General features: G+C 43.8%; 3 protein-coding genes across 4 annotated transcripts; 1 reads left to right on the forward strand and 2 right to left on the reverse strand.

Annotated features, from left to right (window-relative positions):
• Positions 1 to 1,091: 1,091 nt before the first annotated feature.
• Positions 1,092 to 9,552, reverse strand: LOC109511109 (glutathione S-transferase C-terminal domain-containing protein-like). Its single transcript, XM_019861871.1, has 4 exons — positions 9,001 to 9,552; positions 7,878 to 8,309; positions 6,351 to 6,614; positions 1,092 to 1,250 (listed from the first exon to the last, which is right to left on the reverse strand). The coding sequence occupies exons 1-4, from the start codon at positions 9,409 to 9,411 to the stop codon at positions 1,107 to 1,109; spliced, it is 1,251 nt and encodes a 416-aa protein (XP_019717430.1). The 5' UTR covers positions 9,412 to 9,552; the 3' UTR covers positions 1,092 to 1,106.
• A 176-nt stretch (positions 9,553 to 9,728) lies between these two features.
• ints12 (integrator complex subunit 12) lies at positions 9,729 to 14,413 on the forward strand. Of its 2 annotated transcripts, none has more exons than XM_019861870.1 (7): positions 9,729 to 9,944; positions 10,146 to 10,300; positions 11,169 to 11,318; positions 11,634 to 11,812; positions 11,980 to 12,139; positions 12,246 to 12,392; positions 13,151 to 14,413. In XM_019861870.1, the coding sequence occupies exons 2-7, from the start codon at positions 10,154 to 10,156 to the stop codon at positions 13,721 to 13,723; spliced, it is 1,356 nt and encodes a 451-aa protein (XP_019717429.1). In that variant the 5' UTR covers positions 9,729 to 9,944; positions 10,146 to 10,153; the 3' UTR covers positions 13,724 to 14,413. The 2 variants fall into 2 exon arrangements, with proteins under 2 accessions (XP_019717429.1, XP_019717428.1); XM_019861869.1 differs by having other exon boundaries at positions 9,733 to 9,944; positions 10,146 to 10,309.
• A 68-nt stretch (positions 14,414 to 14,481) lies between these two features.
• Positions 14,482 to 26,856, reverse strand: arhgef38 (Rho guanine nucleotide exchange factor (GEF) 38). Its single transcript, XM_019861862.1, has 14 exons — positions 26,420 to 26,856; positions 22,113 to 22,297; positions 21,118 to 21,235; positions 20,873 to 21,020; positions 19,528 to 19,545; positions 19,233 to 19,432; positions 19,008 to 19,138; positions 18,800 to 18,904; positions 18,610 to 18,714; positions 17,482 to 17,856; positions 17,259 to 17,396; positions 16,354 to 16,555; positions 15,354 to 15,649; positions 14,482 to 15,074 (listed from the first exon to the last, which is right to left on the reverse strand). The coding sequence occupies exons 1-14, from the start codon at positions 26,622 to 26,624 to the stop codon at positions 14,892 to 14,894; spliced, it is 2,409 nt and encodes an 802-aa protein (XP_019717421.1). The 5' UTR covers positions 26,625 to 26,856; the 3' UTR covers positions 14,482 to 14,891.
• Between the last annotated feature and the right edge of the window lie 887 nt (positions 26,857 to 27,743).

Raw genomic sequence — 27,743 nt, forward strand, 5'->3', positions numbered from 1 at the left:
TAGGCTTTTTTGGTGGGGGGGGGGGGGGGCTATAAACCACATCGATTGCCGATGTAAACACTCAAATGAAAGTGGTAAGTCAGCACTTTCTCCTCCAACCTTATTGTTTGTGATCTGGCACCACGGACGAGAATATATTCATACATTTGACTGCCCTCATGAAAGAAAGAAACGAATGAAACTGCTTCAAGGACCCGCTTTTGTGCTAGATTGGTTGTTCAGGTGTAAATAGAGGAAATGATGCTGCAATTGTGCTGCGCGTGTGTGTGGCCGCTTAGGTACAGCTATAGGAGCATCTGGAACAGAAAACCCGCGCACCGGGGTTCAGGGCAAATTGGCTCCCTTTTGTCTCCAGTTTAATTACGTGATGCTAAAAACTCTAAGGCTGCACAGGGAGATGTTAACAGGGCTGCTATTATTGAAAGGGATTAATAGGCAAGAAGTGGCTGAAGAAAAAAAAAACACGGCGAAGCAGCGTGTTGCAGGTTTTGATGGCAAAACCTGATTTTATACACCAGGTTGTATTTTCTGTTCAGTTGTAGGAAGCACGCAGTGGGTGGAGACGTGGCATGACATGGTCACTGCATACTGAGCATGATGTGTGGTGTTGTCCCTCGACTTAGGAGTTGAATTTGTTCCGTGACCAAGCTCCTAACTCAAGTTACTGGTATCCTGAAAACATGTTCCCTATTGGAATGAACCTAATTTTTATCAAGCCAAACATTTACACTTGCCTGCCAGCAGTCCAGACCCGTCTCCCAATTGAAATGTGCGGTGCATTATAAAGTCTAAATTACGGCCTCCGGACTGTTGAGGAACTGAAGGTGTACATCGAGCAAGAATGGGAAAGAATTCCACCTACAAAGTTTCAACAATTAGTGTCCTTAGTTCCGAAAAGCTTACAGAGTGTCGTTGAAAAGGAAAGGTGATGTAACACAGTGTTAAACATGTTTTTGTGGAAACTGTTGCAAGCATCAACTTCAAAATGAGTGAATAGTAGCCAAAAAAAAAAAAAAAATTCAGTTTGACCAATAAATATCTTGTCTTTGCAATTCATTCAACTGAATATAGATTTTAATGGATCTACAAATAATCCCATTGTGTTTTTATTTTTTGACACAGGTGTTGGGAGTTAAGCGCTTCGACTTTTGAGTACCTTCCGTGGGGTTCATGGCGTCTGGTAAGCTGTCCCATGGGAGCGTCCATTCCGGGCAAGGATGATGAGCGAAGGCCGCCTCAATGCCATTTTCCTTTGGCGACATAAAAAAATAAATAAATAAATAAACTGTTACCAAGGAAACCAATTGAAACTCTCGAAGCTTGAGCTACCCCCAAGAGGAAATATCCTTCTTTCATAAAAATGGGATGATAAAATGTTTACTTTATTGTGTTCTACCTGTGCTTGTTGTGCATGTTTGGTGGGGGGAGGCCTAGCAATTTTGTCTCGTTAGCTTCGGTCCTTTTGTATTTGTATTAAACTACCCATTTCACTTGAGTTGAATTGGAAAATCCGAACAGCACTATTCAGTTTTGTTTATTATGTTATTCTATCTGAAGGTCCCTGAAAGAAAGTGGAAGCTCACAACACTCTCTAACGTGATGTAACCAGATGCCAATGGCCATCTCGAATTAAAGATCTTGCTCACCTTACTGGCCCTGCACGGGCATTTGTTTTCGATGAATTGCAACATGGCGTCTATTTCAATGAAGGTGACAAATACAGTAAAACGTAAGGGCGAATTCAGCCGCAAAACACCATTCTGAATTGAAAAACGTTCAAGGTTGGCGGTTGCATTATTTTCACAAAAGAGCCACCCAAGCATTGATCCATTTTCGACCACTTCACTTGTTCAGGGCCGCAGGTAAGATGGAGCCTATCCAATCAGAATTTTGACGAGAGAAGCGAAGGTGCACCGCAGAGTGGTCGGCAACTGGTAAAGGAGAACATACCACCGTTCATGCTCGACATTTGCAAGCCAATGCAAGTAGGAGCCGAGATTCCAACTGAGACATTTTTGATTGTGGTGCAGGCGAGCTGCAGCCCAATAAGGCTAGCGTTGGGCAAACTACACACCACGCTGGTTGGCAGCCAATCACGGGTCAAAGATTGGCTGTCTCATTCAGTTACTCTGCGGCGACTGAACCCAACACAGAAGTCAAGCGAGAAAGTCACTTTTCAATAATGACTTTAACTCTTGAGCGCCGTTGACGTCAGAACTCGGCAAGTGAAATCCTAACGTGGAACGCCAGCGACGGAAACTGACGTCAACCACGTTTTATTACGGGAACGGCCGGACAGAAGCGTTAAAGCTTGTGATCGATCAACGTGCTTGTCACGATAGATCTACCACAAAAAGTGAAAAGGTGACGGAGATTGTTGAAATTGAGAAGTAGAAGAGACGAAGCGCTGACGGCTTTCGTCATGCCAGTGTAATCGTCGCTAACCAGGTCAAATATTGACGGTTGCCCGTTTTTGCTGACGACCGACAGAAACACGTCGCGCCTGTCTCGTGTGTTTTGTATCGCCCGGAACCGTCTACTGGTGGTCGGGTTTCTGACATTTACTTTACCGTTGACGTGCACTTGAGTAACTTTAAGGCAGTTGTGCTTTGCGAAAGGCACATCGCACTTTAGCTTCTTTTAATTAAGCGTGGGATAATCCCATCCTCTTTCTATTTGGCACTCGTTCCTCCTGGCTCACGCTTATTTACTGAAGTAACGGTCCGCGTGGAGAAATAAATCACCATAAAAATCCCCACAATACAGTGAAAAGTCCAACGATGTGTATCTGTTGACCAAAAAAAAAAAAAACCACGAAGAGCGAAGCCGCAAAAAAGTGCAGCGAGCTTTCGCAAGGGACTGCTGTACTTGAACTAAACTCCTCGGGGGGAATGGTATCTTGACATCATGTGATACATTTGGAAAACATCGGCGCGATTAAGTCACTGAATTAAAAATAACTTCAATCGCGGAGGGAGTAATTCAAAACAGAGCTCGACTCCTACATTTGGAGAGTTGGCTGGCAGTTTTGTTTTCATTTGGATGGCTGCCTGTCGACTGCATTTGGCACCTATCGTCAGGGTGTGTTAAGTGAGGTGAGCAAGAGGTTATTAGGCATTTATCGAGAAACCAGAGGATCCCCGGCTAGCGACAGGAAGTATCGTGTCGTCTGCGCGCCCTCGTGTACATATGCCGCAGGACACACACATCGGGGATGAATGCTCGCATACACGCGAGGACTCATTCACTTCACACTCACATGACAACAAACACACGCACATTCAGATTGACTTTTGCTCTTTGTATCCAATTAGTTTTAATTGGTTTTTAGAGCAAGGTTGTTACTTTTTGTTTTTATTTTGGGGAAAGTGCTTAATTTTAGTTTTATTTAGTTTTTTTTTTTTTTTAATATACAGGATAACGTATTTGAGTTTTGTTTTTTTTTCATACAGTATGATGTATTTGTCAAGTGCAAGATCAAAACAAAAAGTTCACAAAGTTCCTGAAATAAAGTAAACTACAATTCCCAAACTACCGTTTGACCTTGCCTCTTCTGTACGGATGGACAGCAATACCCCAAAACAAATGAAATAAAAATAAAACCCAAAAATGTTTTCTTTTTGCCATAATTAGATACTTTTACTTTCATTTAAATGTCGTTTTTCTAAAACAATTTCCGTTTTCATTTTATTGAATAGATATGGGTTATTTTTTCCCCCGCTTTTTGTTTCATTCTCACGCATTCTTTCACATTACTCAATGATTCACTCAATCTCTCTCTCTCACAAACACACACACACGCACACACACACACACACACACACACACACACACACACACACACACACACGTGCACGCATACAGGACACTATCAATTATGTAATTGATTAATTGGATAAAAATGTATTTTGTCTTAAAAAATGACAATTGCAAAAATGTTTTTCCTGATTCTTGTTTATTAACTGACACTTGTTTCTTCTGTATTGTTTAATGATTAAACAAAACAAAACAAAAAAAATGACGCAATATCCTCCAAGAGGTCATACTGTGACTGCAACCATTACTTTTGTAATAGATTAAACTGACTCTTATTTTCAGCTTTTTTTTTTTTCCTGATTATGATTCAGTTACTGGGTTGGTTTCCCAAAAGTAGAAGCAGATGTTTGCAAACATCCTATGCTGATTACACGCAAAGATAATCAGTCTGCTTTCTTGGATGGTTTTATCGAAATTAACGAATATTTACTGCTGAGAAGATGAAATTCTGTGAATTTGGACAGTTTTAAGTGACACAAAATATCTTTGAACGACCAATCGATTCTCTCATTCACATAGACATCGGCACGCGCGCGCGCGCACCCACGCAGCTATGACAGCACAACAGCTGCAGAGATGACAGTTGTGGCACGGAGCCATCCTCGTAATCCCTCGCGTCGAGGGTTTAGAATGGCGGCCATTGTAAGGGCGCATACCTCGCAACGGGAATGTGCGATTTCAAGCTTTCGTGTCAAATGTCCAATTAACTCTAATCCGGCGTCGTGTAAAAAGATACACAACCTCAAGCACCCAACTCTGTCCTCCTTGTCATGCCACTTATCATCAAGTTACATACTCGGCAGGAAGTGGCCCCGCAAAAAGTCAAGTCTAAATGTGCAAGACTTTTTTTTTTGTTTACTACCTGTCCCGAGCACCCCAAAAAAAAAGTCTGAGTCCTGTTTGTTGTTATCTGTGAGCAAGATGACACAACTATGGAAAACAGTAACAATGGATCGTTTGATGGTTCCTTTCTAAGAATGTGTAAATTAATTGTGGATATGACAACAACAGTTTTTCCTGTTATGGTCCACGTCACAGGGGAATATCCTGATTTTTTCAAGTCAGATGGGCTTAGTTCTCCCTTGGCACTCTACAAAAATACAATATACAGCAGACGTACGGATATACTGTCCCTGTCAGCTCCTCTCTCTGCTCCTCAGTGCGGCAGTAATATGAGTCATTGTTCACAGAGGATAAAGTTAAAGTGTGGGTATTGTTATATGCCGTTGCAGCGACGTTTGTGTTTAGCTATCCGATGCTTAAAGGGTAAAAACACAGCTGCATAAGATAGACGCTAATTGTTAGCCCGGGTGCTTATGGAGTTTACCTTTGTATGTTAGCATCAAGGTAGCGGAAACCATGTGGCTGATTTAACCCTATCATGCACCCTGTAACCTGATAACATGATAAGCTGTCCACTGTACTACCCACTCTCCCTAAAAGTGTTAAGTAAACGTGTAAATTCTCCTTGTGTTATGTTTACTTTGACAAGTAATGTCATCTGAGATTGGTAATAAACAGCTTGAAGGTTGTTTTTTTTTTTCAGGGGGGGGGACTATTTACTAATTATATCAACCAAACTGCCACTTGTTGTGAAGCGAGTTGGGTCACTTCTCACCATAGAGCACTCGTAAGTGAGGTCACATGTTTTTCAAGGTGCCACTTTTTCATGATGAGGAAAGCAGGCATATGTTCGATTCTGTCCGTTTCAGCATACATTAGCTCAAACTTTTATGTGTTCTTCTGGAATGGACTGCTTTCACAGCCTGTGAAAAGATGGCTGGCAATTTGCACAGTGCGCAGAATTACAAGTGCATGGGTGAATTGTATCATTCTATAATGAAAGGCAATTTTTATTAGCTGGCTCAATAAAAAGAATAATAATAATCTTACTCTCGTAAAAACAATCCATAAAAAACGCCCTTTTGAAATGTTAATTTGATGACTGAAAGCTCATGTGGAGCGCTGCCAGAGGGAGAAAACATTGTACAATTAAAAGAAGGTCTGCCAGGAGCCAAAACACGACATTAGAGAGTCATCCTTGAAGGCACGAAACAGCAGATATGGCGGTGTAAAACGTCTGCGTCAGTGAAAATTAAAGATGATAAATGCAAGATGTGGAAATGAGGAGACACTATTAGAAGGTATCTTTGGCGACAAAGTCACTTCTTGAAGCTTTAGAAGTGGGTGGAAAGCTCTGGGCCACCACTGGAAAACCTTTTTTTTTCCTCCACTGCAGTCACTTTAATAGAGTAAAATAATTTATGTGTGTATGTATATGTGTATGTATGTATATATGTATGTGTATATATGTATGTGTATACACACACCTATGTATACACACCTATATATCGACATGATAGCTAGCTAGCTGGATAGCTAAGTAGATAGGTAGCTAGCCAGCTAGCTAGCTAGCTAGAGATAGATAGATAGATAGATAGATAGATAGATAGATAGATAGATAGATAGATAGATAGATAGAGTTTTGAATGCTATTTCCACAGTACACTACTCATTAAAAAAAAGTGTTTTACTTTAAGTTTGGTTATGGTGGGCCGGGGCCCACCAACAAAAGGCAGCTGCGTGGTCGTCTCCTCCTCTCGCTCCGGTGGATTCGCCAGGTTACCTTCAACCGGTGGCCCAGCTGCAAGTGGCAGTGGATTTTCAGGGACTGCAAGAGTGATCTTGCAGGCTTTGGCGGCCCGAAGGACCCCAGGCACCTCCTGAACATGGCTGTACCAGCGCAGCAGGTGGGGGAGGCGGTGTAGAGTGCTGGCAGAATGGGTTCGGACGAAAGACTGTCAAAGAGAGCATTGTGGATATTAATAGAAGTGACTCATCAGACGTTACTCATCAGACAGCTCAGGTCATACCTTTGCACAACCTCACCAGGGGTCACATCACTACAGGCCCAGAGAGCGAGCAGGGATAAAGACCCAAAAAGAAAGACGAAAGCCGTGTCACGACAATTACAAGAGTTTTGAGAGAGAGAGAGAGAGAGAGAGAGAGAGAGAGAGAGAGAGAGAGAGAGAGAGAGAGAGAGAGAGAGAGAGAGAGAGAGAGAGAGAGACCAGACAGACCAGACAGAGAGAGAAGAGAGGCTCGGTAGTACACGACGGGGCAAGCGTGAAAAGAATCCGCTGCATCTACTTTGCGTTGGCGACTGTCACGAGGAGACACGCTAGGCTGAGTGTGAAACTGGAAACCACTGGAGCACAGCTGACTTGTAAGAGGCTCATCGTGGGAACTTGGGTTCATTCCCAACATGGAAGAATAGCTGGTGACGGCTGGAGGGTGAAATAGGTATTGAGGCTGTCTGGTGGCATGCACAATAAAACATTTGGAGTTAAATAGTCTCCTCACTTTAAGAGATAGTTACTTTTTTACAGCGGCAACATAACCAGAATTTGGACACGAGCCAGAACATGTCATAGTCTACCACTACTCCGCAAAACAGCCTTTTCTATTAGACAAGGCTATGGCCTAATTAAAGTCGCAGTACCGATGAAAAACCAACAAAGGACAGTCAAGAGCCAAGACACAAAACCGGAGGCTCAAAACTAAGAGGCAGACATGCTCACTTTCCTGCTTTATGAGAAAGATGGTTTTCCAAATAAAAACAAATATATCCTGGTATGGATGGTAAGATAATACTAAGCCATAGATGTTTAATTAAGTCTTACAACTACTGCTGCAGGGAGAAAATCCCCAATTAAGTCTTTGTCGCATGACTCTTGACCACACTGGAGAGCGCAGTGGGTGTCTCTTCTTCCCCCCTGCCATCACAGTACGATAATTAAAAATAATAGCAAAGCAAGCATCGAGCAAGCCGCGGCGCTGTGCACCAAGATGTGAAATGTCTGTATTCACGGAATTTTAAAGGCGCTGCACGGTTCTGCGGTCACACAATGCATGGAGGCTATTTTCAAAAGGGGACACATTATGGAAAATGGACTTTTTAATTTTCTGTGTCTTGTCTTGGTTCAGCAGCATTAAGTTCAAAGAGGGCTTTGCGTTATGCATTGGCACAGACAGGCTTTAATGATTAGCCGGCAGCTCACCAGGTACTGATGGATGCATGGCAACAGGACCACATCAGTCAGAGTGAAGTACAACCCCTCAGCGAACACGTGCTCCAGCAAAGGCAGATCGTTGGTCTTGACTTTTCTGATCTCGTAGCGCTCCCTGGTGGTCGGAGTCGGAGCTGCTGCTACAGAGAGTTTAGCCAGAGCGGCCTTGAGCTCGAGTCCATCACCCGCGTCGGAATCCATGCTCGCTTTAGTCGAGTCGTTGTTTTCGTTTAGTCTCAGCTGCTTGAGCTTCTGTCTGCGGATTTTGTCATCGTTGTGCACTTTGACGGGCTCGGATAGCCTTTGCTCCAGGGTGAGGATGGCGGGAAGTGGCGGGTGATGCTGCTGGTTGTTAGGATTTCGGAGGTACTCTTCGACGGCAGACGGGATGCCAATTTCACACAATCTGGTCCACTTGCTCACCTGAGAAAATGGACGGAAAACAGAAATATGATGTCATCGGTAAGCTGTGCCACAAAAGTTTTGTTTGTAGGTACGTATATAATACATAATTTTTTGAAAGACGTGTACAAATACAGTCGTGCCTTGAGATATGAGTTTATGTCGTAAATACATTCATAACTCAAACCATTGATATCTCAAATCCTTTTTCCCGAGTGGAATGAATGTTAAGATTGATTCATTTGTTCCAGCCTCTGAAAAAAAAATGCAAAAAGAGGAAAATAGCACTCTAAAAAATGCTACTTTTTAAAAACATATCATAAAGGGGAAGTCAAGTCAAAATCAACTCGTTTGTAATCCATCTCTTGGGGTGGCCAAGACCAACTTCAGTTAGCAGGGAGATCCATGTATGTGGCGCATGCAGCAGCCACATTGCCAAACACATACCCAGTCCCCCCTCCATGCACCCAGGTCGACAAATGTGTGTATCTGAATGTGTCAGTTGTCAAAAGCAAACACTGATACCACTGCAGCTCTGCTTAGCTTTTGGCTTTGCCCCGACAGTGCTTTCATGTAATGCTGTGGCCGGACCACTTCTTCACTGAGCCTGACAGTCATGGTCAAGCACTCGAGAGACCTAGCTAATTGCATTCAAGCAATTAAATATGTTTGTTTACTCGTACTCTTTGGCTGTCTTAGTTGATCTACGAACCTCAGCACAGGCTTTGAGACAAGTCTTCTTGAAGCCCAGCAGTTGCCGCACATCGTTCTTGGACGGTTCAGCCTCGACGCTCTTGTTGATTATGTGCCTCAAGACCACAGCCAGTCCAGCCCTGCACAGCGTTCCGGTCTCATCCAGGACGGCAGGTAGCCGGCAGCCTCGCACCAGCATCGGCAGTTCCTCTGGCCGGACGTCCTGCAAGGCCAGGAATTCTGGCAGCTGACCCTGAAGGGTCAGAGAGCTGTCAATCTTGTCGGAGACAAGGTGGACTTTGAAAGACTTGCACTCAGAGTAGGACAGGAGAAATAAGACGATGGAGGAGTGCAAGGGGAGACGGGGTGCCTCATCTTGGCAACGAACTTCCAGGAAAAGGGATGCATGTCGCTGTTTAACGTCCTTCATTGCAAAGCAGCGGCCGTTGACTAAAATATCAACTTTTGACAAACATGTTCATTCACGTCCTATGCGTACAATAAGCCAATTCCCAGGAACCCACGTTGTAAATAAAAACATCCGGGTACCCGCGCCTACTACTACTACTACTTCTTCTTCTTCTTCTTCTTCTTCTTCTTCTTCTTCTTCTTCTTCTTCTTCTTGACCGCTACTAGTACCACAGCGCCAAGTAACGCCATTATAACAAAATAATAATCATCATCATTATTAAATAAAATAACTACACTCAAGACAAAGTCAGATTATTCATTGCTTTTGAAAATATTTAAAAGATATATATTTACTCAACAGTCGTCCGATAATATGACGCAGAGAATGACACGTTTTGTTCGTCTTATCGTTGGTTCTGCCCTTCCCTTGTAAACAGTCGGACATGTTTTATTGTGGCACTGGCCAAATTTCGGTGGTAGCAGTCATCTTTCCTTTCGTTTTACTGCCAAACCGGTGTCGACGACGAGTTTCTACCTGGAAGTGCACACCAGGTAACAAGGCTGAATGTACAATTGAACATTTTAGCCTACTTGTCTTTGCTCCGAACGTTATACAGACCTTGGTCCTAGTTTGTGAACTGTTACATCCCACCCACAAGACAAAAATGGCTTAGTATTGTAATACAGTACATGTAGTAATGTACATGAGCTCAGCGATGTAGATAACTGCTGGAATCTATACTTTGTCCTCAGTATAAGCCATGGCTGGTCCTGTCAGTCTGGAGCTCGATCCCATCTTCCTGAAGGGTCTGAGTTACCTGCACTCCAAGAGCAAAGATTCAGCTGAGAAACTCAAAGCGCTACTCGACGAGTCCCTTTCCAGAGGCAGCGACACATCCTATCGCTTGGTACAAAAAGTATGTTGGTATTGGGAATCCATTTGACCCATGTAAAATATATTTAATGTCTAAGCTACATGTTTTCCCATTCAACGTGGGCCACACGATCACTCAGCATGTCAATCAGTGCGCAAAAAGCTGTGGCTAGAAAAGTCGTGCCTGCTTTATAATGAAAACGTGCCTGCTGTCGTTGAGTGTCCTGGTCATCCAACCCTTCCTGGCTGAGAGGAACACTGCCATACTGGAGCACAATCCCCAATTACCCACTTGGCTCTGTGTTTTTTTGGTGGTTTTATTTTCCTCTTTCCCAAACTCAAGGTGATAAACAATCTTTTGATGATGTGGGCTACATCTAGATGACAACTACGATGGAGTGTCCTTCCAGGAGTGCATTAAGGCATGGCAGAGAAGGCTGGAATTGTCTATTAGACCCCATGGGCGATGCTTCGAAGGGAAAAACTTTTCTGACGGACCTCATAGAACCTTTATTCACTGTATAGTCAACCCTCAGTAATCTCACGGGGAGGGTACCTGACTGTAGTGCGATGCAATTTATGTACAAATCTGTACAAGTTACATCACTGCTGTTGGAATTTTTTCATCAATCAAGAATCCACTGTAGTAGAAGGCCTGTCGGTGGCTAGCCAATGGGTCGGGTTAGCCGCTAACATTAGCACATGTTGGTTGTCATCAGTCACCTTTACGCAACATTCTACTGTATATTCTTCTGCGAATGGTTCTTTTTGATGTTCCTTCTCTTGCACTAAGGGGCCTCAAAAGTGCAGTTATTCCTTTGGTGCTTTCTGAATTTAGTTCTTGTTTGATATTCTGAAGTTTATGGCTTGACTAATAAGTATTTTGTCTTGTGCATCGTCAGGATCTGGAGGTGTCCAAGGGGTCAGTGTCAAAACTTAGCTTCAGCAAGCAGGACTCCAAATCGTCTTCCAGCTCCTCCTCCTCCAGCATAGGCAGCAAGTCCAGCTCCGAAAAGAGCAAGAAGGACGCCGATCGGAGATCTTCTGACAAGGTATGAAGAATGTCAATGTACTGTATACTTTTGACAGTGTTAAGTGTAGATGGCTAGAGAGAGAGATCGTCGAGCGAGACACGCCCTCTCGTCGAAAGTTACAAAGTCAGCTGGTATCGCTTCCAGCTCATCCGCAAGCCATATGAGGACAGGCACTTGCAAAGATTTGCTTGATGGTTGAATTTACACCAATTTGAGTTTGAAAGTAAATATGTGAACAATAACCACATCGCCGACTAAAATTATTTGATGCGAGGCTGTCACAAAATCAGCACCAACATGAATATCTTGCTCGCGGGCTCCGCGCGACAACAGGTGAGGGTTGACTTTGGTGACGTGGACCTGCCGAAAAAGCCTCGCTTAGAGAAAGCGGATCGCTCGTCACCAGTTACCGTACAGACGAGCAAAGACCTCCTGCCAAACATCAACGACTACGACGAAACCAACGCTGACGACTTTGCCATGGAGATGGGCCTGGCGTGCGTGGTTTGCAGGTACGCCCGCATTCTTCGCATTGGTTTGCAGAGTCATGCAGTCGAGATTGTAATTGTAAATACGGTACCGTTATTCAAATTCCACTTGGCAACTGTGTGTTTGGTGTGGACGTCACACAAATGAGCAATGTTTTATTGTTGTTGGTGTTTTTTTTACTTCACCAAAGACAAATGACAGTGTCCATGGGAAACCAGCTGGTCGAGTGCCAGGAGTGCCATAACTTGTATCATCAGGACTGTCACAAGCCTCAAGTGACAGACAAAGAAGTCAACGATCCCAGGCTGGTGTGGTATTGTGCTCGCTGCACCAGACAAATGAAGCGTATGGTGAGACGCATCCACAAATTTGCACTTCCCCTTGTCTGGGGGAGCCAATTCCCGGTTGCTTCATTCTCGGCATAATTGTGACACGCGTATTGTTTGTTTGCAATAGGCCCAAAAACCACCGCAGAAGCCCTCGCCGGCCTCCGCCTCGTCAGCACCGGTCGTGATCAAAGACACTCTGGTGAAAAAGACAGAACTCAAAAGCAAACCGGACACCGCGAGCACCTTTCAGGCCTTCAAACGGACTGAAGTGAAGGTATGTCCCAAAAGCTGTTTGCTGATAGTTGAAATCTTTCTGGACTGTGTCAAAAACGGTTGCTGTTGGCAGTCTAGTGGTTCACATAGCTGATCAGCTGTTGTGCAATTGCCCTGGGATCGATTCCGGTGTCCTTTCACAATCGTATAATGACTGCCAACACATTCGGGGTGCCCGACTGGTGTTGGCGCAAGCCCCCTGTTGTCACTCTGAAAAATATATACCGTATTTTCCACACTAAAAGGTGCACTGGATTATGAGGCGCACCTTCAATGAATGGCCTGTTTTGTCATTTTTTTTCCAAACATTGGGCGCACCAAATTATAAGATGCAATCTACAATGCATCCACTAGATGGAGCTACGCTCAAGCAAACGCCAACAGAATGACCAGATGTCAGTAAAACTTTTTTAATAAAGCAGCGACACAGTTCACTTAACCAACAGCAAGTTCTAACATTGACTCGTTAACGTTGAACTCTCTTGCCGCTGCTCTGTTTCCGTGTTCAACTGCGTAACCGATCGCCTTAAGTTTGAACTCTGCGTTGTCAGCATGTCTCGGGCAAGGAGCCATTTTGGGGTCGAAGTATTCCCGTAATGACCATACACAAGGCGCATCAGATTTTAAGGCGCGCTGTGAGCTTTTAAGAAAATGGAAGGCTTTTAGGTGCGCCTTTTAGTGCGGAAAATACGGTATGCAGTATCCAAAATAAACTGATGGATGGATGGATGACGACTGATGTACCATCGTTTTTTGCAGACTTCCGCAACGTCAGCCACTCCCACCAGTAACAACTCCTCCTCGTCAGGCAGCGGTCTAACAGGCTGGGCTGCGTTTGGCGCGAAAACAAGCCCATCGCTTCCCGTCACCTCCAAATTGGGTTCCTCGGGGCCAAGCGGGAGCAACAAGGCACTGAATACTCCACCCGGCCAGAAACCGGTCGGTCTTTCCGGTCTAGCCGGAACCAAGTCCGGACTCGGAGCCGCCAAGGTACCCGGGAGCGGCAATGGAAATGGCTCAAACCAGGTCACTCTGAAACCACCGCCCTTGACCCTGGGCAAGCAGCCACTTAACCGTTCATCGAGTAGCGAGAGCCAGGGGAAGGGTTCCGCCTTGTCATCGGGAGCGAGCTCCCCAGGCAGCTCCCAGGCCAGTCCAGGAGGTAGTGGCACAGGCGGAAATACTAACGGAGGAAGTAATGGAAACAATGGGAATGGGTCCAAGGTTCCACCGGGGGAAAAAGCGCCGACATCCCAAGAGTCCCAGCTCAACGCCATGAAGCGCTTGCAGCTGGTGAAGAAAAAAGCAGCACAGAAAAAAATTAAGAAATAAGCAGAGCCAGTGAAGCGCCGTCGTTGCTTCCACATAGTACAGTTCACTTCACTTTGGGACATCGCTGGAATGTTTTTGATTTTCGGTTGTCAAGAGTTGGGAAAGAGTACCTTAAATAGACAGTCCATACCGTACCACTTTTCCAGCTTGACACCCTGTCCGTTAATCAATCGAAGGCGCGTCATTTCGGTGCAGCAGGAGGACTGGAACGGCAAGGACCAAGGACCAAGACGGAAAGCCGTTGTTTCTTCTACCAATGATGCATTTTTGCATCATATTCTTCCGTCTTTGTCGCACCGCTCTTATACAACAATTCATATCGACATACTGTAATCTCGCCGTTCCACCTACAGACTGCAGCGGAAACACAAAGCGGATAAGGATTCATCGCTCCGAACCATACTGTCACTCAACCGAACTGAACTGTACCACTTTGTGGAAGCGCGGCTGATGGAGGGTAAAATAACCCCCCCTCAACCTCTGCAGATGTCGTGCCAGAGTGTTGTTGGTCATCTTTTGTCTATGGCGTGAGAGTTTATATTCTCATACTTGAATCTTACTTTGTCGAAATGCTGCTGCTCTGCTGTGCCTCATCCTGTCCCAACTCATTGAGCCTGAGGTGAAGTGTCCGTTTTTTGGGTTTTTTTTTTTTAATCTGCAAACGTAATTAAAATCCACATATGAACAGCATCAAGGAGTCACGTGATACGACCGAAAATGGTGGATCCAATCTAAATAATTTCAACAAAAATCAATAGTCATTTTCATAGAGGCTGTTTAATCAGGATGTAACAAAATATAAACAATAAACAGAATATTTCTTCTAACATTAAATTTCTTTGATAAATTATTTCACGTACAAGCTTTACTTCATCCAAAGATACGTTCATATAAAATTTGACTTCACAGAAACGACTTTGAAACTCAACACTGTCATACAAATAGTAAAAGTGCTCAGCACAGCAGCTTGAATTACAACATTTTTTTAAATCGCATGTTCTTCATTAGGTCACCCTCTCAATATGAAAAGATACACAGTTTGGTTCCACAAAGCACAAGTGGTTGACATTCAGTTGAAACGGTCAGTGAAACAATAAGTAGTTTGAAACATCGCAGGTTGGTTTGAAATCAGGATAGGTTTTTTTTTTGTTTTTTTTGTTTTTTTGTTTTATGCATAGGACATCCTGCCAAGGTAATTGGCCGGGACGTATCCCCGCTGGCCATCAACCTCCGCTAGCCACCATTCCTTATTCCCGCCCAGGTCGTTGAACTGCAAAATGCGGACATGCTGGTACTCCTGCAACGTCAGCTCCTGGTCACAACGGGCTTGAAATGCATATACAGCGTAGTACTGTGAAAAGAAACAGGAAGCATCTTGTCACACCGGTGTTTAAATAGACTGCAATGTTACGTAGCTAGCATTGTCCCAATTGCCTTTATTATTCCTGCCCAATTTAAACTAGTCTTACCCAGAAAAAGGGATGGTCGCCCTCAATGTGGGAATTATACCAGTAGGTGGCACTGTTTGCTCAATTCCTGCACTAGCACTGCTGCTGTTTGCTCGCTCCTCCCTGACATCTCCCGCCGGAGCTTAAACTGTGTCACGCAAGTTGCATGTTTCTACGCGTACCTGCTGAGCGTCGGTGTCAAACGCAGCCTCCTGGTCGTCCGCTGTGTCCAGTTCGCCTTGAAGGCCCGAAAGGTTGGAGCCGCTGTCTGTGGTGTTAAGGCTGAAGCTCCTCAGGCTGCTGCTCCCACTGCCCGATACGAAAAGGCTCAGGTTGTCAAAGTCCTCGTCGGCCATGGCGGGCGGCTGATGCTGTTGTTGTTGTTGTTGCTGCTGTTGAGCCAGCTGGCCTCCCCTCTGCGAGTCCCTCAGAGGGTTGTACTGCTTCAAGAACGTGGAGTACACGTAACCCTGCTCACCTAAATTGAAAGACGTTGGAAGATTGTGACTACCGGTACGTGAAGAGTTTAGAGTAACGCGCTGACATTTTTCTGGAGTGTGGGGGAACAGGCGTTCTGTTGTAGCGACTAGCTACACTAAGAAGTTTGCTCACTCCAGGTACCGAAAAGAACGTCAAGAATAAGATTCTGCGAGACAAGCAAATTCAGCCCCAACTTGTAGGGGATTCTTGTCAGCCCAGGGGGAAACACAAGTCTGTCGTTGTTCTTTTTTTTTTTTTTTTTTTTTTTTTGTATGTAGCACTCACAAAAAAAAAAAAAGAATGTGTTGTTTGAGAGAACATGAAAGTCTTAGAGCACAATATATTTTGTCCTTGTTTTGGAATTGTTCGCATCTGAAGAGGCTTTTTATTCAAGTAATACTGCTGCCAAGGCAAACCGGTTTGTTGTCGAGCGTTACAAGGGAACACGTCTCAAGAGGAAAGAATAAAGGTAGCGGCAAAAGTCTCAAGAGCACCTGGGCCTCGCTCGTCTTTCTAAGAAAGTTTTTTTTTTTTTTTTCTGCCAAATTCAGGTCAGACTGCAGAGAAGTGTGTGCTCACTGGTCAGCAGAGGTGGTAAATAAATCCTAGGATTAGGCTGGCCCTGTTTTTGGATGGCTTTTTGGGTTGTCTTGCCTTCCTTATGACTTGTGACTTGATGCACAGAAGTGATCACAAACTTGCCTCCGGTATGAACCAGCCAGCGGCTGCTGCTGCCCATCGGGTCTGTGTCCTCCAGCAAGGCCACCAGTTCCCCCTCCAGCAGGCTGAGATCCTCCTTCTGGCAGCCGTTGCACTTCCTCTTGAGCTGGTAAAGACGACTCGGGGGAAATTCGGCCAGCAGTCGGGCACGTTGCTCTTCTGTCTGATGTTCCACCTCCGGCGTCTGGAAGGTAACAGTTCGTTATGTATGTAGAACGTGAGCTGATAAGCTGTGAGGAGCTTCAGGTGGATGGAGTTCTTCTTTGAAACATTCCAGCAGAAAGCTTTTAAAGTGTAAATGGCCGAGACCTGATGGAGCGTGGAATTGCCCCAGTTAATCACCACCTGGAGGTGTCTTTTGTGTTCGTCTTTATCACTTGGAATTTTCCACCAAACTGTGAAACTCTTTGAGGACAACGAGGGACTTTGAACTTGACATCGAGACAGACGATCTTGACACTGAACTGATGAAGCCTCTCGACCGCCAGGAATGGTTAAGCACTGTTGCCTTATACTTTAAAAAAAAAAAAAAAAAAGTTTCCGGCTTCAATGTCGCTCAGCTCTGAGCTTTTTTTGTGTTTTTCGCTTGCTCTGCCACAGTCCCCAAAAACATAAATGATAAGTTTGTCAAACACTTTAAATTGTATTTAATGTTGATGACACAAAATTATCTCCAAACGCAATGTTGGGGTTAATTGAAGATTCTAAATTGGCCTCACTGTGTTAAAAAAAAAAAAATGTAAAAATGTATATTAGGTTCACCGACGACTTCGAGAAGGCTCCACCATGCGCAAGATAAGTGGCATGGAAATTGGCGGAAGCGTTGCAAACCAACCTCAGTACGAGACTATCGACATGCAAATGATTTCCGCGACCACTTATCTTACCGCTATTTTCTTGTCCCGTTGCCTCTCGAAGCTGACTTTCCGCTCCATTAGTTTCTGTGCATTCTCCTTGACAAATGCCAGATTGTTCAGCTCATCCATGATGCTGTTCTGCACCTCAGTGATGTTAGACAACGGAGCCTGTGAAAAGATGTTGCCAATTAGCATTTTAATGGAGGAAAAATATGCTTTGAGAAGGTATTGCTATTCTGCGTTGGCCGCTCACCGGTAATTGCTGCACGGAGGGAACTCCCAACAATATTTCCTCCATCAGGCCTCGGAGCAAAACCACGACATACACCGCACAGTTGGTGAGGATGGCATAGGAAGCCATGTTGAACCGCTGCAACTCCTCCACGAGCAATGCGTTGAGAGCCTCGTAGTCCCTCCTGGCAGGACCGGGCGGGTCAACCGATACCAGGCACGGGGTGGAGGAAGAGGTAGACGATGACGAGGATGAGGGGGAGAACGACGAGCGCTCCAGCCGGCTGCAGTAATCCAGCAGTTTGTCGTAACGTTTCTGGATGAGCTTTTGAGGCGCAGTGAACATGCCCTGAAGAGATGTGAGCGGGGCGAGGACCAGACGCTCCATGTTGTCTTTCTGTGAGAAGACCACGTTGGAGGTTTGAGTGCCAATGGCTTTAACGCTCCTCCTTTTTGGAGTCACAGAAGGCAAACTTCAAGACTGCTGAGCTACTACCACAATGAGCTAAGACGTTAGCATGTTGGCGAGCTTTAGCTGACATAGCAGACTTCATCTATTAAATCAATGAGCCTCGGGGAAAACTGCTGAGCTACTACCACAATGAGCTAAGAAGACGTTAGCATGTTGGCGAGCTTTAGCTGATATAACAGACTTCATCTATTAAATCAATGAGCCTCGGGGAAAGGGTGGCTTTCAGTTTTGTTTTTTTTTGTTTTTTGTATTTCCGCGGAAGTTGGAGGTTGAGTGCCAATGTCTTTAATGCTCCTCCTTTTGGAGTCACAGAAGGAAAACTTGAAAACCGCTGAGCTGCTACCACTCTGAGGTAAGAAGATGTTAGCATGTTGGCTAGCTTTGGCTGACATAACAGACTTCATCTATTAAATCAATGAGCCTCTGGAAAGGGGTGGCTTTCCGTTTTTTGTTTTTTTTGTGTGTTTTTTTTTGTATTTCCGCGGACCAAATTAAATCCTTTCATAGAAAAGAAGAGACATAATCTCTTCGATGGGAAGCCGCATTGGATTGGAGTCTTTCCCCACTCAAATCCCGAAACCTGCCAACTTTCTGAAATGACTTAACCTGGTTAGACTTTTTCAAGAAGTCAATTTTCTGTGACGCTATGCCATTTTTTTTTTTGGGGGACTGACTCACATAGTGCTCATAGGGGTCGTCACTGTTCATGTGCGATGAGCCATTTGACTCCTTGATTATGCTCTCCATTCCATGGACATTGTTAACAGCGACGGATACCATCTCCTGAAATTAGAAACAACCATAAAAGCATGAGGAAATAAAGAAACAATAAGGCATACATTTTGTACTTTTACGACTGTTCACCAACCTGAGTGTACTGCAAGTAACTTTGGACATTCTTAACCAGCTGCCTGACAGCTTTCTCTAGGCTCCTGAACAGCTTCTCCTCTCTGTCAAACACTTCATCCCTCACCTGCAGGCGAAAATAAAAGCAAAGACTTTCAGATGCCGCAAAGAATCCAAAATAGTAGTTTTTTTAAAAAAAAAAATTATATGGTGATGTTTGCTTTTCTTACCTGTGGTTCAACTCCAGTGAGGATCTTCAGGTAACCAGCAAACCTGTCTCCTTTCTTCCGAATGGAGTGGATGTTGAACTTGTGAAGTTTCCGCAGAGTTCCTTCATCCTCCGAGTTTTTGTACTTCATCACTGAAAATCCAAATGGTAACAGAAGAGCGTCGAGAATGGAGAAGATCACTTTGCAGCATGTTGTAGCGCGTCCGGTCGGCATCATCAAACTCACCGATGTCCTTGCGTCTCTTGAACTCATTGATGTTGATGTTGATGATCTTTGTAGCGGTGAAGGCCTCCTGCAGCGGCCGGGAATCGGGATGGTCTTCGGGCGTGGCCTGCCACAGCTCGCCAAGCAGCAGCGGGTACTTCATGATCCTCTGGACTGGCTTGATGAGGAGCGAGCCCATGTCCAGCAGGTGGGGCTTCCCTCTGTGATGCAGCGCAATCAGCAAAAAAGAAATAAAATAAAGGTGGGCCCCAAAAAATGTCTGATATTTCAGCCTTAACGTTTTGGCGATACTCACTCTTGGTCGTAGAGTTTCCTGCAATTTAAAAGGAGACACAAGGTTTGAATATTAGATGACATTTGTATTGTTCATTTCATAACTCACTGGAACCTCAAAGGTTGAACGCCTGTGAGAACATACAATTCTACATTTGTCCATACTGTTTTAGGCTTCAGTATACCTCACGGGACAGCAGCAAGATATCTTTTTTTTTATTTTTTTTATTATTATTATTATTTTAAGCAGAAGTCAACAGCCAATTTTGCTGGACCATAATAAATCTTATGCAACTCTAAGACTCTAAACATTTTGATTCATATTGCATTTGTGGAATATGTGTTAAGCAGCAAAATCTACCCGTTTTGTCCATTTCAGGAGGCGGCGGCCATTTTGCCACTGACTGTCGAGTAAAAATGACATCACAGTTGCTCACGGCTCAGGTAAACAACCAATCGTGGCCCAGTGTCAGAAAACAGGTTGTTACTAAAAGGGGGCGGCGTGGCTCAAGTGGTCGAGTGTTTGTTGCCCAACCCAGAGGTTGTGGGCTCAATCCCCATCCCTTGTGACCATGTTGAAGCATCCTTGAGCAAGATATTGAACCCACAGTTACTCCTGATGGCGTGTCATCATAAGGTGAATTAGAAGTCAGTGTTAAGTGCTTTGAGTACCTTGTCAGTGCAACACAAGTGAAAGCCCGTTTAACAAAAATACAGTAATCCCTCATTTATCGCGGTTAACGGGGACCATAATCACCCTAGATAAACGAAAATCCGCGAAGTAGCGATCCCCCACCCCCTTATAGGTACATGTGTGTGAGTATGAGTACTGTATAAAAAAGATTTATAAGGCCAAATTTAATGGTATACATGCATGTAGAAGTAAATTTTGTAGTAATTAACATTACTTAACGCTGTATGCTAATTGATTTAAACATGTATAAGTTAGGTTAGGTTGGTTAGTGTATGAATAACAAAAATACAGTAAACATGTACATGTAGTACTGTATATGTTGCTCTATGTGACTCGCTGTTGTTTTGTTGACTTTCGCTGCTTCTCGCAGACTTTTTGCGGACTTAATTTATTTATTTATTTTCTAAATATTTTTGAAAAAATCCGCGATGCACTGAAGCCGCGATAAACGAACCGCGAAATAGAGAAGGATCATTAATGTCAAAGACCTTTTTTTTAAACACTCCTGAAGACTGTTTTGAATTCACATTTGGGTGAAACAAAAATGTCAAAATGGTTTTCGAACACAAACACCACATAGGTCCTCCAGCATCCTGGTTTGTTCAAGCTTCGAGGTTGGACTTTATCAGGAAGTTGCAATGAGAAATGAATATCGTGAGGAAGTAACACTTACTTCATTGCTAATACACAGGTGGTGAAATGTTGCTTTATTCCTTCCTCTTTTTCATAGGATTCCAGCACCATGTTGGCATCATCGTGATGGTAACAGTAAATCTTGTAAACGTCCTCTAAAGCTGCCTTTGCTTGGATGAATACCTCTCCTTCATATTAAAAGCAAACACATTTTCCAAAATGGTATGAGCTCGAAATGGTCAGCATTCAGGTATCGAGAAATAGGGGGCGGGAAGTAAAGATTACCTATAATGACCGCCTCAGGATCCGAGTCACACATGGCTTCCTCGAGTCTGTTTAGGAGCGCAGCTGATACCCCGCACACTGTCTCCATGTTGGTGAACAGACGATCCACATCGATTACCTAACGCAACACAGTGGATGGAATATTAGCTACCTCTGCAAAGTCTTATGAGCTCCAAGACAAGAGAGCTCCATCAAAAATTCTAACCTTCTTGTTGTCTGCGGCCAGCCTTCTTAATTTTGAAAACCTAAATTTCACCAACCGGAAGTAACATTCTTGGTCTCAAAAACTTTCTGACAAGTAGTAAGTACATTTCAAATAGTTGGAATTTTCAAAGACAGTGGATGGAATATTAGCTACCTCTATACAGTTTTATGAGCTCCAAGGCAAGAAAGCTCGTTCAAAAATTCTAACCTTCTTGTTGTCTGCGGCCAGCCTTCTTAATTTTGAAAACCTAAATTTCACCAACCGGAAGTAACATTCTTGGTCTCAAAAACTTTCTGACAAGTAGTAAGTACATTTCAAATAGTTGGAATTTTCAAACTCCACTTTCAGAGATCTATTTTTTCATTCTGATTTGTCAGTCATTAAACCAGTTACAATTTTTGACAGACAACTCATAATTAAATTCCGCAAATTAATTGTCAATATCGGTAAGACCATCCGAAAGTAACATTGTTGGATCTCAAAAACTTTCTGACACGTAGTAAGTACATTTCAAATAGTTGGAATTTTCAAACTCCACTTTCAGACATCTATTCTTTCATTCTGATTTGTCAGTCATTAAACCAGTTACGATTCTTGACAGACAACTCAGAATTAAATTCCGCAAATTAATTGTCAATATCGGTAATGACACCCTCTCCCCCCATTCAAGGGAATGGCTAAAAGCAATGTTATTTGTCCTCTGTGAAATAACGTTTCAAATTATGACGAAATGATTTGAAGGCTTTCCATGTTTTGTGGGCACAGTGACTAAAATCCTCCAAAAACACACCTGTATGTTTCTCAGCGGCTGAACCACCTCTCGGATGCACAACTCCAGGTCAGTGAGGTAGTCTTTTTCAGTCTGCATCAGCTCTTGGATGACTTTTGATCTGCGGTTCATTTTTCTCGAACGAACCTCCTCTGGGTCTAGTGCTGGTGAAGCAGGGCTGGACAAGTCGTGCGGTGTCATTTTTTCTGCAGAAAATGACACTTATTATTAGTGAGGGCAGATTGGTAGAATTGTGGTTAGCGAGTTTTTCCGCACGGAGGAGAGGTCCCGAGTTAGAATCTCGGATGCGTGCACCCCCTGTATTTGAGTGTGTCGTCTCTGGCTGCAAAAGAACAAGCATGTTAGGCTCATTGAAGACCCTCAAAAATGCCCATTCATGTGAATGTGAATTTGGTAGTTAGTCTTGTGATGTCATGGTCACATCATAGTTTGAAGACCTCCCTGGGCCACAGAAGTAATGGTGACCTTGTTTTGCAATGATTTCGGACCTCCCAAAACATACATGACTACAATTGACTGGCGTTTGTTTCCCATGCGGGAAGCCATTAACGTGCAGATCCATCAGGAAAGGGCATTTCTTGGGGGTGGGGGGTCGGAATTCTTAGCCGCCTGCACTATTTCAAGGTGAACTAATTGTCGTGACTGGAGGGCCACGAGGCCTCGTTTAATATGCCAGTCAGGCTCACTGCGCTCTTTTCTTTTTACGGCTCACACCGCCGAGTCAGTCTGCGGCGGCTGTGTGCTTCATTTCAGGCAAGGGAGAATCTGCCTCACTGCCGAATCGATGCCACAAACACGGTTTCCTGCTGGAGGCGGAATTGAGGGCAAGGGGAAGGCTGCAGGGGGGGAGGGGAGGGGGGGTGCTCGTGTCATGTTACGGAACGAATTGCACCGCTGATATAATGCGCCGGCGTGATCGGGCATTCCATCTGCTCGGCGACCATTAATAAGCTCACACCTTTGCAAGGACACACACACACACACACACGAAACTATTTGACTGCAGCCCACATTAAGAAATAATAATTTTACATCAAATCATGTGTGCCAAAATTATCGGCACCCCTGATCTGAAGACTTGTGTACAAACCCCTTTTGCCAAAAAAAGAGGACCTAATCATCTACAATGTTTCACAAGATGGGAAAATACAGAAAGCGGGATCGTCAACCATTCCTCCCCATGCAATTTCTCTAAATCATCCAACAACCTGGGTCCTTTTCTTTGCACTCTCCTCTTGAGCCCCATTCCACAGGTTTTCAATGGGGTTAGGGTCTGGGGACAGTGATGGCCATGGGAGGAGCTTGATTCTGTGCTGGGTGAACCATTTTGACAATTTTCAGTAACCAGGAGTGTCAATAATTACGGAGGCGTTCCCAGACCAGTTGGGAGACACAGTCCCTCCAGCGTGACCTGGGTCGGCCCCAGGGCCTCCTACCGGTGGGGCATGCCTGGAACACCTCTCCGTGGAGGCGTCCGGGTCACTTCTTAGGCTGATGTAGTGAAAACAAAAATCCCTTTGTCTACGGCAGTACACTCTCCCATCAAGAATCTCACATCAAACTTTTTGAAACTTGGCATCAACCTGTGCCCAAGATTCATTACACTATATTGCAAACCGTTTAATATGGTCTACAGTATTACAACGGCTGCAGATCACATCCAAACATTTTTATCCATTTGTTTTTCTTTTTTTGTTTTGTGGTTCTCAGAGCAGGAGTTCCCATGAAAGTGGATCCAGGGCTTTTCACTGCCTGGGCCCAGTGAAAAGGATCCAGGAGGCAAGAATACAAGGCTTAGTGTATCCTGTATCATCATAGAGAAAAATGACTGAAAATGTCTGACTGTCTCTTCCTTCCTACACATGCTTAATGGGATCTGATCATTGCTGAAAAATCTGTGAGATAAGCATATATATATATATATATATATATATATATATAACGAAAGATGTCGATTTTCGGGCAAGGGACTCGACTTTGACTTAACATCTGGTGTGCACATTTGAAAATATCTTCATGAGCTGTTTATTTTGTTTTGAAAGACTGTGTGTGTGTGTGTGTGTGTGTGTGTGTATAAAAAAAGGGTGGGAGCTTGACTAATATGCATTTCTAACAGCATAAAGAACTACTTAATACAATGAATATGAAGTTGACTGGAAAATCCCAATTTTGAGGTGTCAAATGGGAAATGTCTCAAAGGCGCCTTCTGGTGATATTGACTCTGTTGGGTGTGAATGAAAATGATTAAAAATGTCAAAATAAGTTCATCTGTTGAGTGCATTTTAGGTTAATCTTGAAATTTCATCCGAAAGCTCAATATCCCAAAAGTTTGGCGAGCGGTTTATAGTCGTAACAGACTTAACGTTTATAGTTGTTGGCCACAGCTATTTTCAAAGCAGATCTGGAGGGAAAATTACTTTTAACACGCCGCACTCCCTCCCAAGATAATTGCTCAAGATATTTTTATTTTATTTTTTTATTATATCTGACATTTAGGCTTTTGCCGACTTTGAACGTGAGGGAGGAGAAATCCTCCAATTTTCCAATTTAACCTAATTGACACTTTCGTGTCTATCAGGTTTTAGTAGGAATGCATTCGTAGTATTTGTAGTGCCAGTATTGTACCGAGCGCATAGTTACACATACTGAGGTCACGTTGCACGGGTTGACCAACCTGTCCGGCGGGCAGGTGACAACATTTCGAGTTGCGAGCAGGCGAGCTCACGTGTTTCCTCTTTCTGGTGAAGTCATCGCTCTGTCAATATTTGCAATGGTAATCTCCCTGTAAATATGTAATACGCTTTGTCGGCATGTGTGTGCGGGCCACAGACAAAACAGGGGCGGGTGGCAGCTTTTACTGAAAACAACGATTTGCCATCGTGCAGCTTTGTCGGGGCCAAACTGAAATAGCCAAAAGGAACTGGAGAGGAGTCAAGTGACGTGTAAACAGCCGCCGAAAAGTTGAGTGCGCGTGTATACCGAATGTGTGTGAAAGCTGACTTTATCGGTCGACTAGCGAATGTGGGAAGTAAGCTAGTTGGAGATAAAAGGGTCAACACGCAAGACAAGTGTTGCAGGAAATCCAACATAGTTTTTGACTGTAGCGGTGATGTCACTCATTTGGCCTGAAGTGCCACATTCCCGACCTTTGACTGCCGTAGACGGGCTGTCTGGGAACATGTGTGTATGCGTAAAAACACCGCGTCAGCATAATGAGCTTGTTCTACAGCTCAACTCAAATCATCAGAGTTGACTCGAGTCAGACGAAAGATGTCGATTTTCGGGCAAGGGACTCGACTTTGACTTAACATCTGGTGTGTACATTTGAAAATATCTTCATGAGCTGTTTATTTTGTTTTGAAAGACTGTGTGTGTGTGTGTGTGTGTGTGTTTGTGTGTGTGTGTGCGTGCGTGTGCGTGTGTGTGTGTGTGTAGTGTGTGACATGGCAACCCAGGCAGTTTCCTCAGATGCGGATTGCAGAGATCAGCCCATGAGTCATCAATGTCACTCGGAATATTCATTCATTATGATTTTAACAAAATCGTGAAAAAGGAGAATGGCACCAAAAGTTACTTTGACGTCTAACTTCATCAACTTACGATAAAAAACCACAAAGACATAAGCTACGCTAACTTCACTGTTAAGGTCACCGATATCTGGCCAAACATTAACTTCATGTTAATCGTGTGACTAATTGAGAAGAAAATCACATAAAAAGCCGATACAGTGACTGGTTTGGGACAATTTCAAAATAATGTAGAAATGTCTTAGGAAGGCGAACTTATGCAAGTACATTTAGTGAGCGCTAATGTGCGAATCTATGGCAAGCTTGGATGAATTATGACTTGCTTAACCCAAATAATGACTTTACTCGACTTGCTTGAAATTTAACGGGCGGGGGGCGCCTTGACCTGACATGCGTACTTTTGGCTGCCGTAACTTCGGGCCTTGTTTGAAACTTGAAGGTTTAAAAACTCAAACTCATTTATGACTTACTGCCACCTCTGAAAATCATTCGCTAAAAAGCAGCCAAAGTCAAAGTGCAGCTCTTGTTTACCAGCTGGCGTGTGCCACACTTATCTGCACAGTTTGCATATGTGGATCCCGTCCCCGTGAGAGTATCTCCTATTCATCGGAACATAACAGGTGCAGAGTAACCACGGCTATGTTTGAACCCTCTGGTGTCTAACCAGTTGTCATCTGAAAAAGTTTTTGCAAGCCGATGTGTTTGCACGTTGGATGGAGCGTGTGTGGATTGTTGCCATAGTTGTGTGACCCACTCTGGGGATGTCATTAGCCACCTTACCTTTAAGTTTAGCGCTGTACTCCGTCTTGTCAGACTGACTGCGCCTCACCAGCGTCCCCAGGTTGATGTCACCTTTGCAGGTGTCGTCGGCCACGATGCTGTCCGTCTTCCTCCTCTCCAGGTAGCGCAGGAACACCGGTCGGTTCCTGCGCTTGATCACCTTCTCCTTGTTCTTCTCCGCGCCGCCGGCCTCCTTGGCATCCATGGTGAGCTTCCCGTGGTGGCTCGTCCGGTAAAGGAAGGCAGCCCTGGGAGCGGGAACAGGTGCACTCTTTCCCCTGTGTGCTGGTTACCTGCTCCGCACAGGTAACAAGGCTCCACCCCAACCCTAGTCCACCTGACATGAGAGCTGGTGTGAACACGCCTCTCCTCTGCTGTGGGATGTGACTTTGCTTGCATGGGAAAACTTTTGCAAGCTAGAAACCTGAGAGAGAATGTCAGTGCGTGCTCCCTCGTGACCCTGCTTGTAATTAAAAAAAAAAAAATCTAAATGGACTGACAAACCTAAGTAATTGAATTCATAAAAAGGGTAAATAATTTTTTTTTTCAATTTAAATCGTTTCACTCCCATGATGTGTCACAAAAAAAGTCGGGAATTTAATCCTCAACTTTAATGTTTCAAATTGTGTATATATTGCCCACAATGTAGTGACTGAGTAAAAAAATAATGGAAATATTTTTGTAAAAGAATTGTAACTGCCATTATGGTAATGACATGGTGCTTATGTATTTATAATACCATTAAAAAATCAGTTGGTTAAATTGATGCAAATCTGTGTTTATTTCTAATGATCAAATATTATTACTCATATGCAGGATTACTGGTATTCAGTATTAGTCGGACTATTATTTTTATTATCCATAATAAAATGAGCCATTGATTTCAAATGTCCAGAATAATTGTGTATTTTTAAATATAAAACATATAAGAGTGTGTACTTTTATTTTAGAAATTTGACATGCACCACTGGTACTGTAAATATGAATGATAAAAGAAATTAATGTGTGTTTACTCTTTAGGCAAATTATCTATACCTTACAATTTATTACATATTATTATTAGAATAAAAAAAGCCAGGTCCCAAGCAGCTGAAGTTTGAATAGATTTTTCATTGACAAAAAAAAAAAAAAAAAAAAGTGATGCATCAAATGTAAGTCAGGTCCAGCAGGTTCTTTGGCAGCACAATGAATGGATGCATTTCCTCCCATTTGAGAGCGGGTGTAATGTGAGTGCCCCAGTTTCTCTCCCGTGACATGAAATGCACTCACTGGGCAGGCATGTGTATCATAAATACATGGCAGGAAATAGTGAGGATGTCACATG

This window comes from Hippocampus comes, unplaced genomic scaffold (genome assembly GCF_001891065.2).
Source record: "Hippocampus comes isolate QL1 unplaced genomic scaffold, H_comes_QL1_v1.1 scaffold7, whole genome shotgun sequence".
Classification (NCBI taxonomy): domain Eukaryota; kingdom Metazoa; phylum Chordata; class Actinopteri; order Syngnathiformes; family Syngnathidae; genus Hippocampus; species Hippocampus comes.

Coding starts and splice junctions, on each gene's coding strand:
- LOC109511109 (XM_019861871.1), bottom strand. CDS start 9,411: ATGAAGGACGTTAAACAGCGACATGCATCCCTTTTCCTGGAAGTTCGT. Junction 8,310..9,000: donor GTCTCAAAGCCTGTGCTGAG/GTTCGTAGATCA, acceptor CCATTTTCTCAG/GTGAGCAAGTGGACCAGATT. Junction 6,615..7,877: donor CATGCATCCATCAGTACCTG/GTGAGCTGCCGG, acceptor TCTCTTTGACAG/TCTTTCGTCCGAACCCATTC.
- arhgef38 (XM_019861862.1), bottom strand. CDS start 26,624: ATGGATGCCAAGGAGGCCGGCGGCGCGGAGAAGAACAAGGAGAAGGTG. Junction 15,650..16,353: donor CTGGCTGGTTCATACCGGAG/GCAAGTTTGTGA, acceptor CTTTCAATTTAG/GTGAGCAGGGTTACGTGTAC. Junction 15,075..15,353: donor TTGACACCGACGCTCAGCAG/GTACGCGTAGAA, acceptor TTCTTTTCACAG/TACTACGCTGTATATGCATT.
- ints12 (XM_019861869.1), top strand. CDS start 10,154: ATGGCTGGTCCTGTCAGTCTGGAGCTCGATCCCATCTTCCTGAAGGGT. Junction 11,813..11,979: donor CTGGCGTGCGTGGTTTGCAG/GTACGCCCGCAT, acceptor ACTTCACCAAAG/ACAAATGACAGTGTCCATGG. Junction 12,393..13,150: donor TCAAACGGACTGAAGTGAAG/GTATGTCCCAAA, acceptor CGTTTTTTGCAG/ACTTCCGCAACGTCAGCCAC.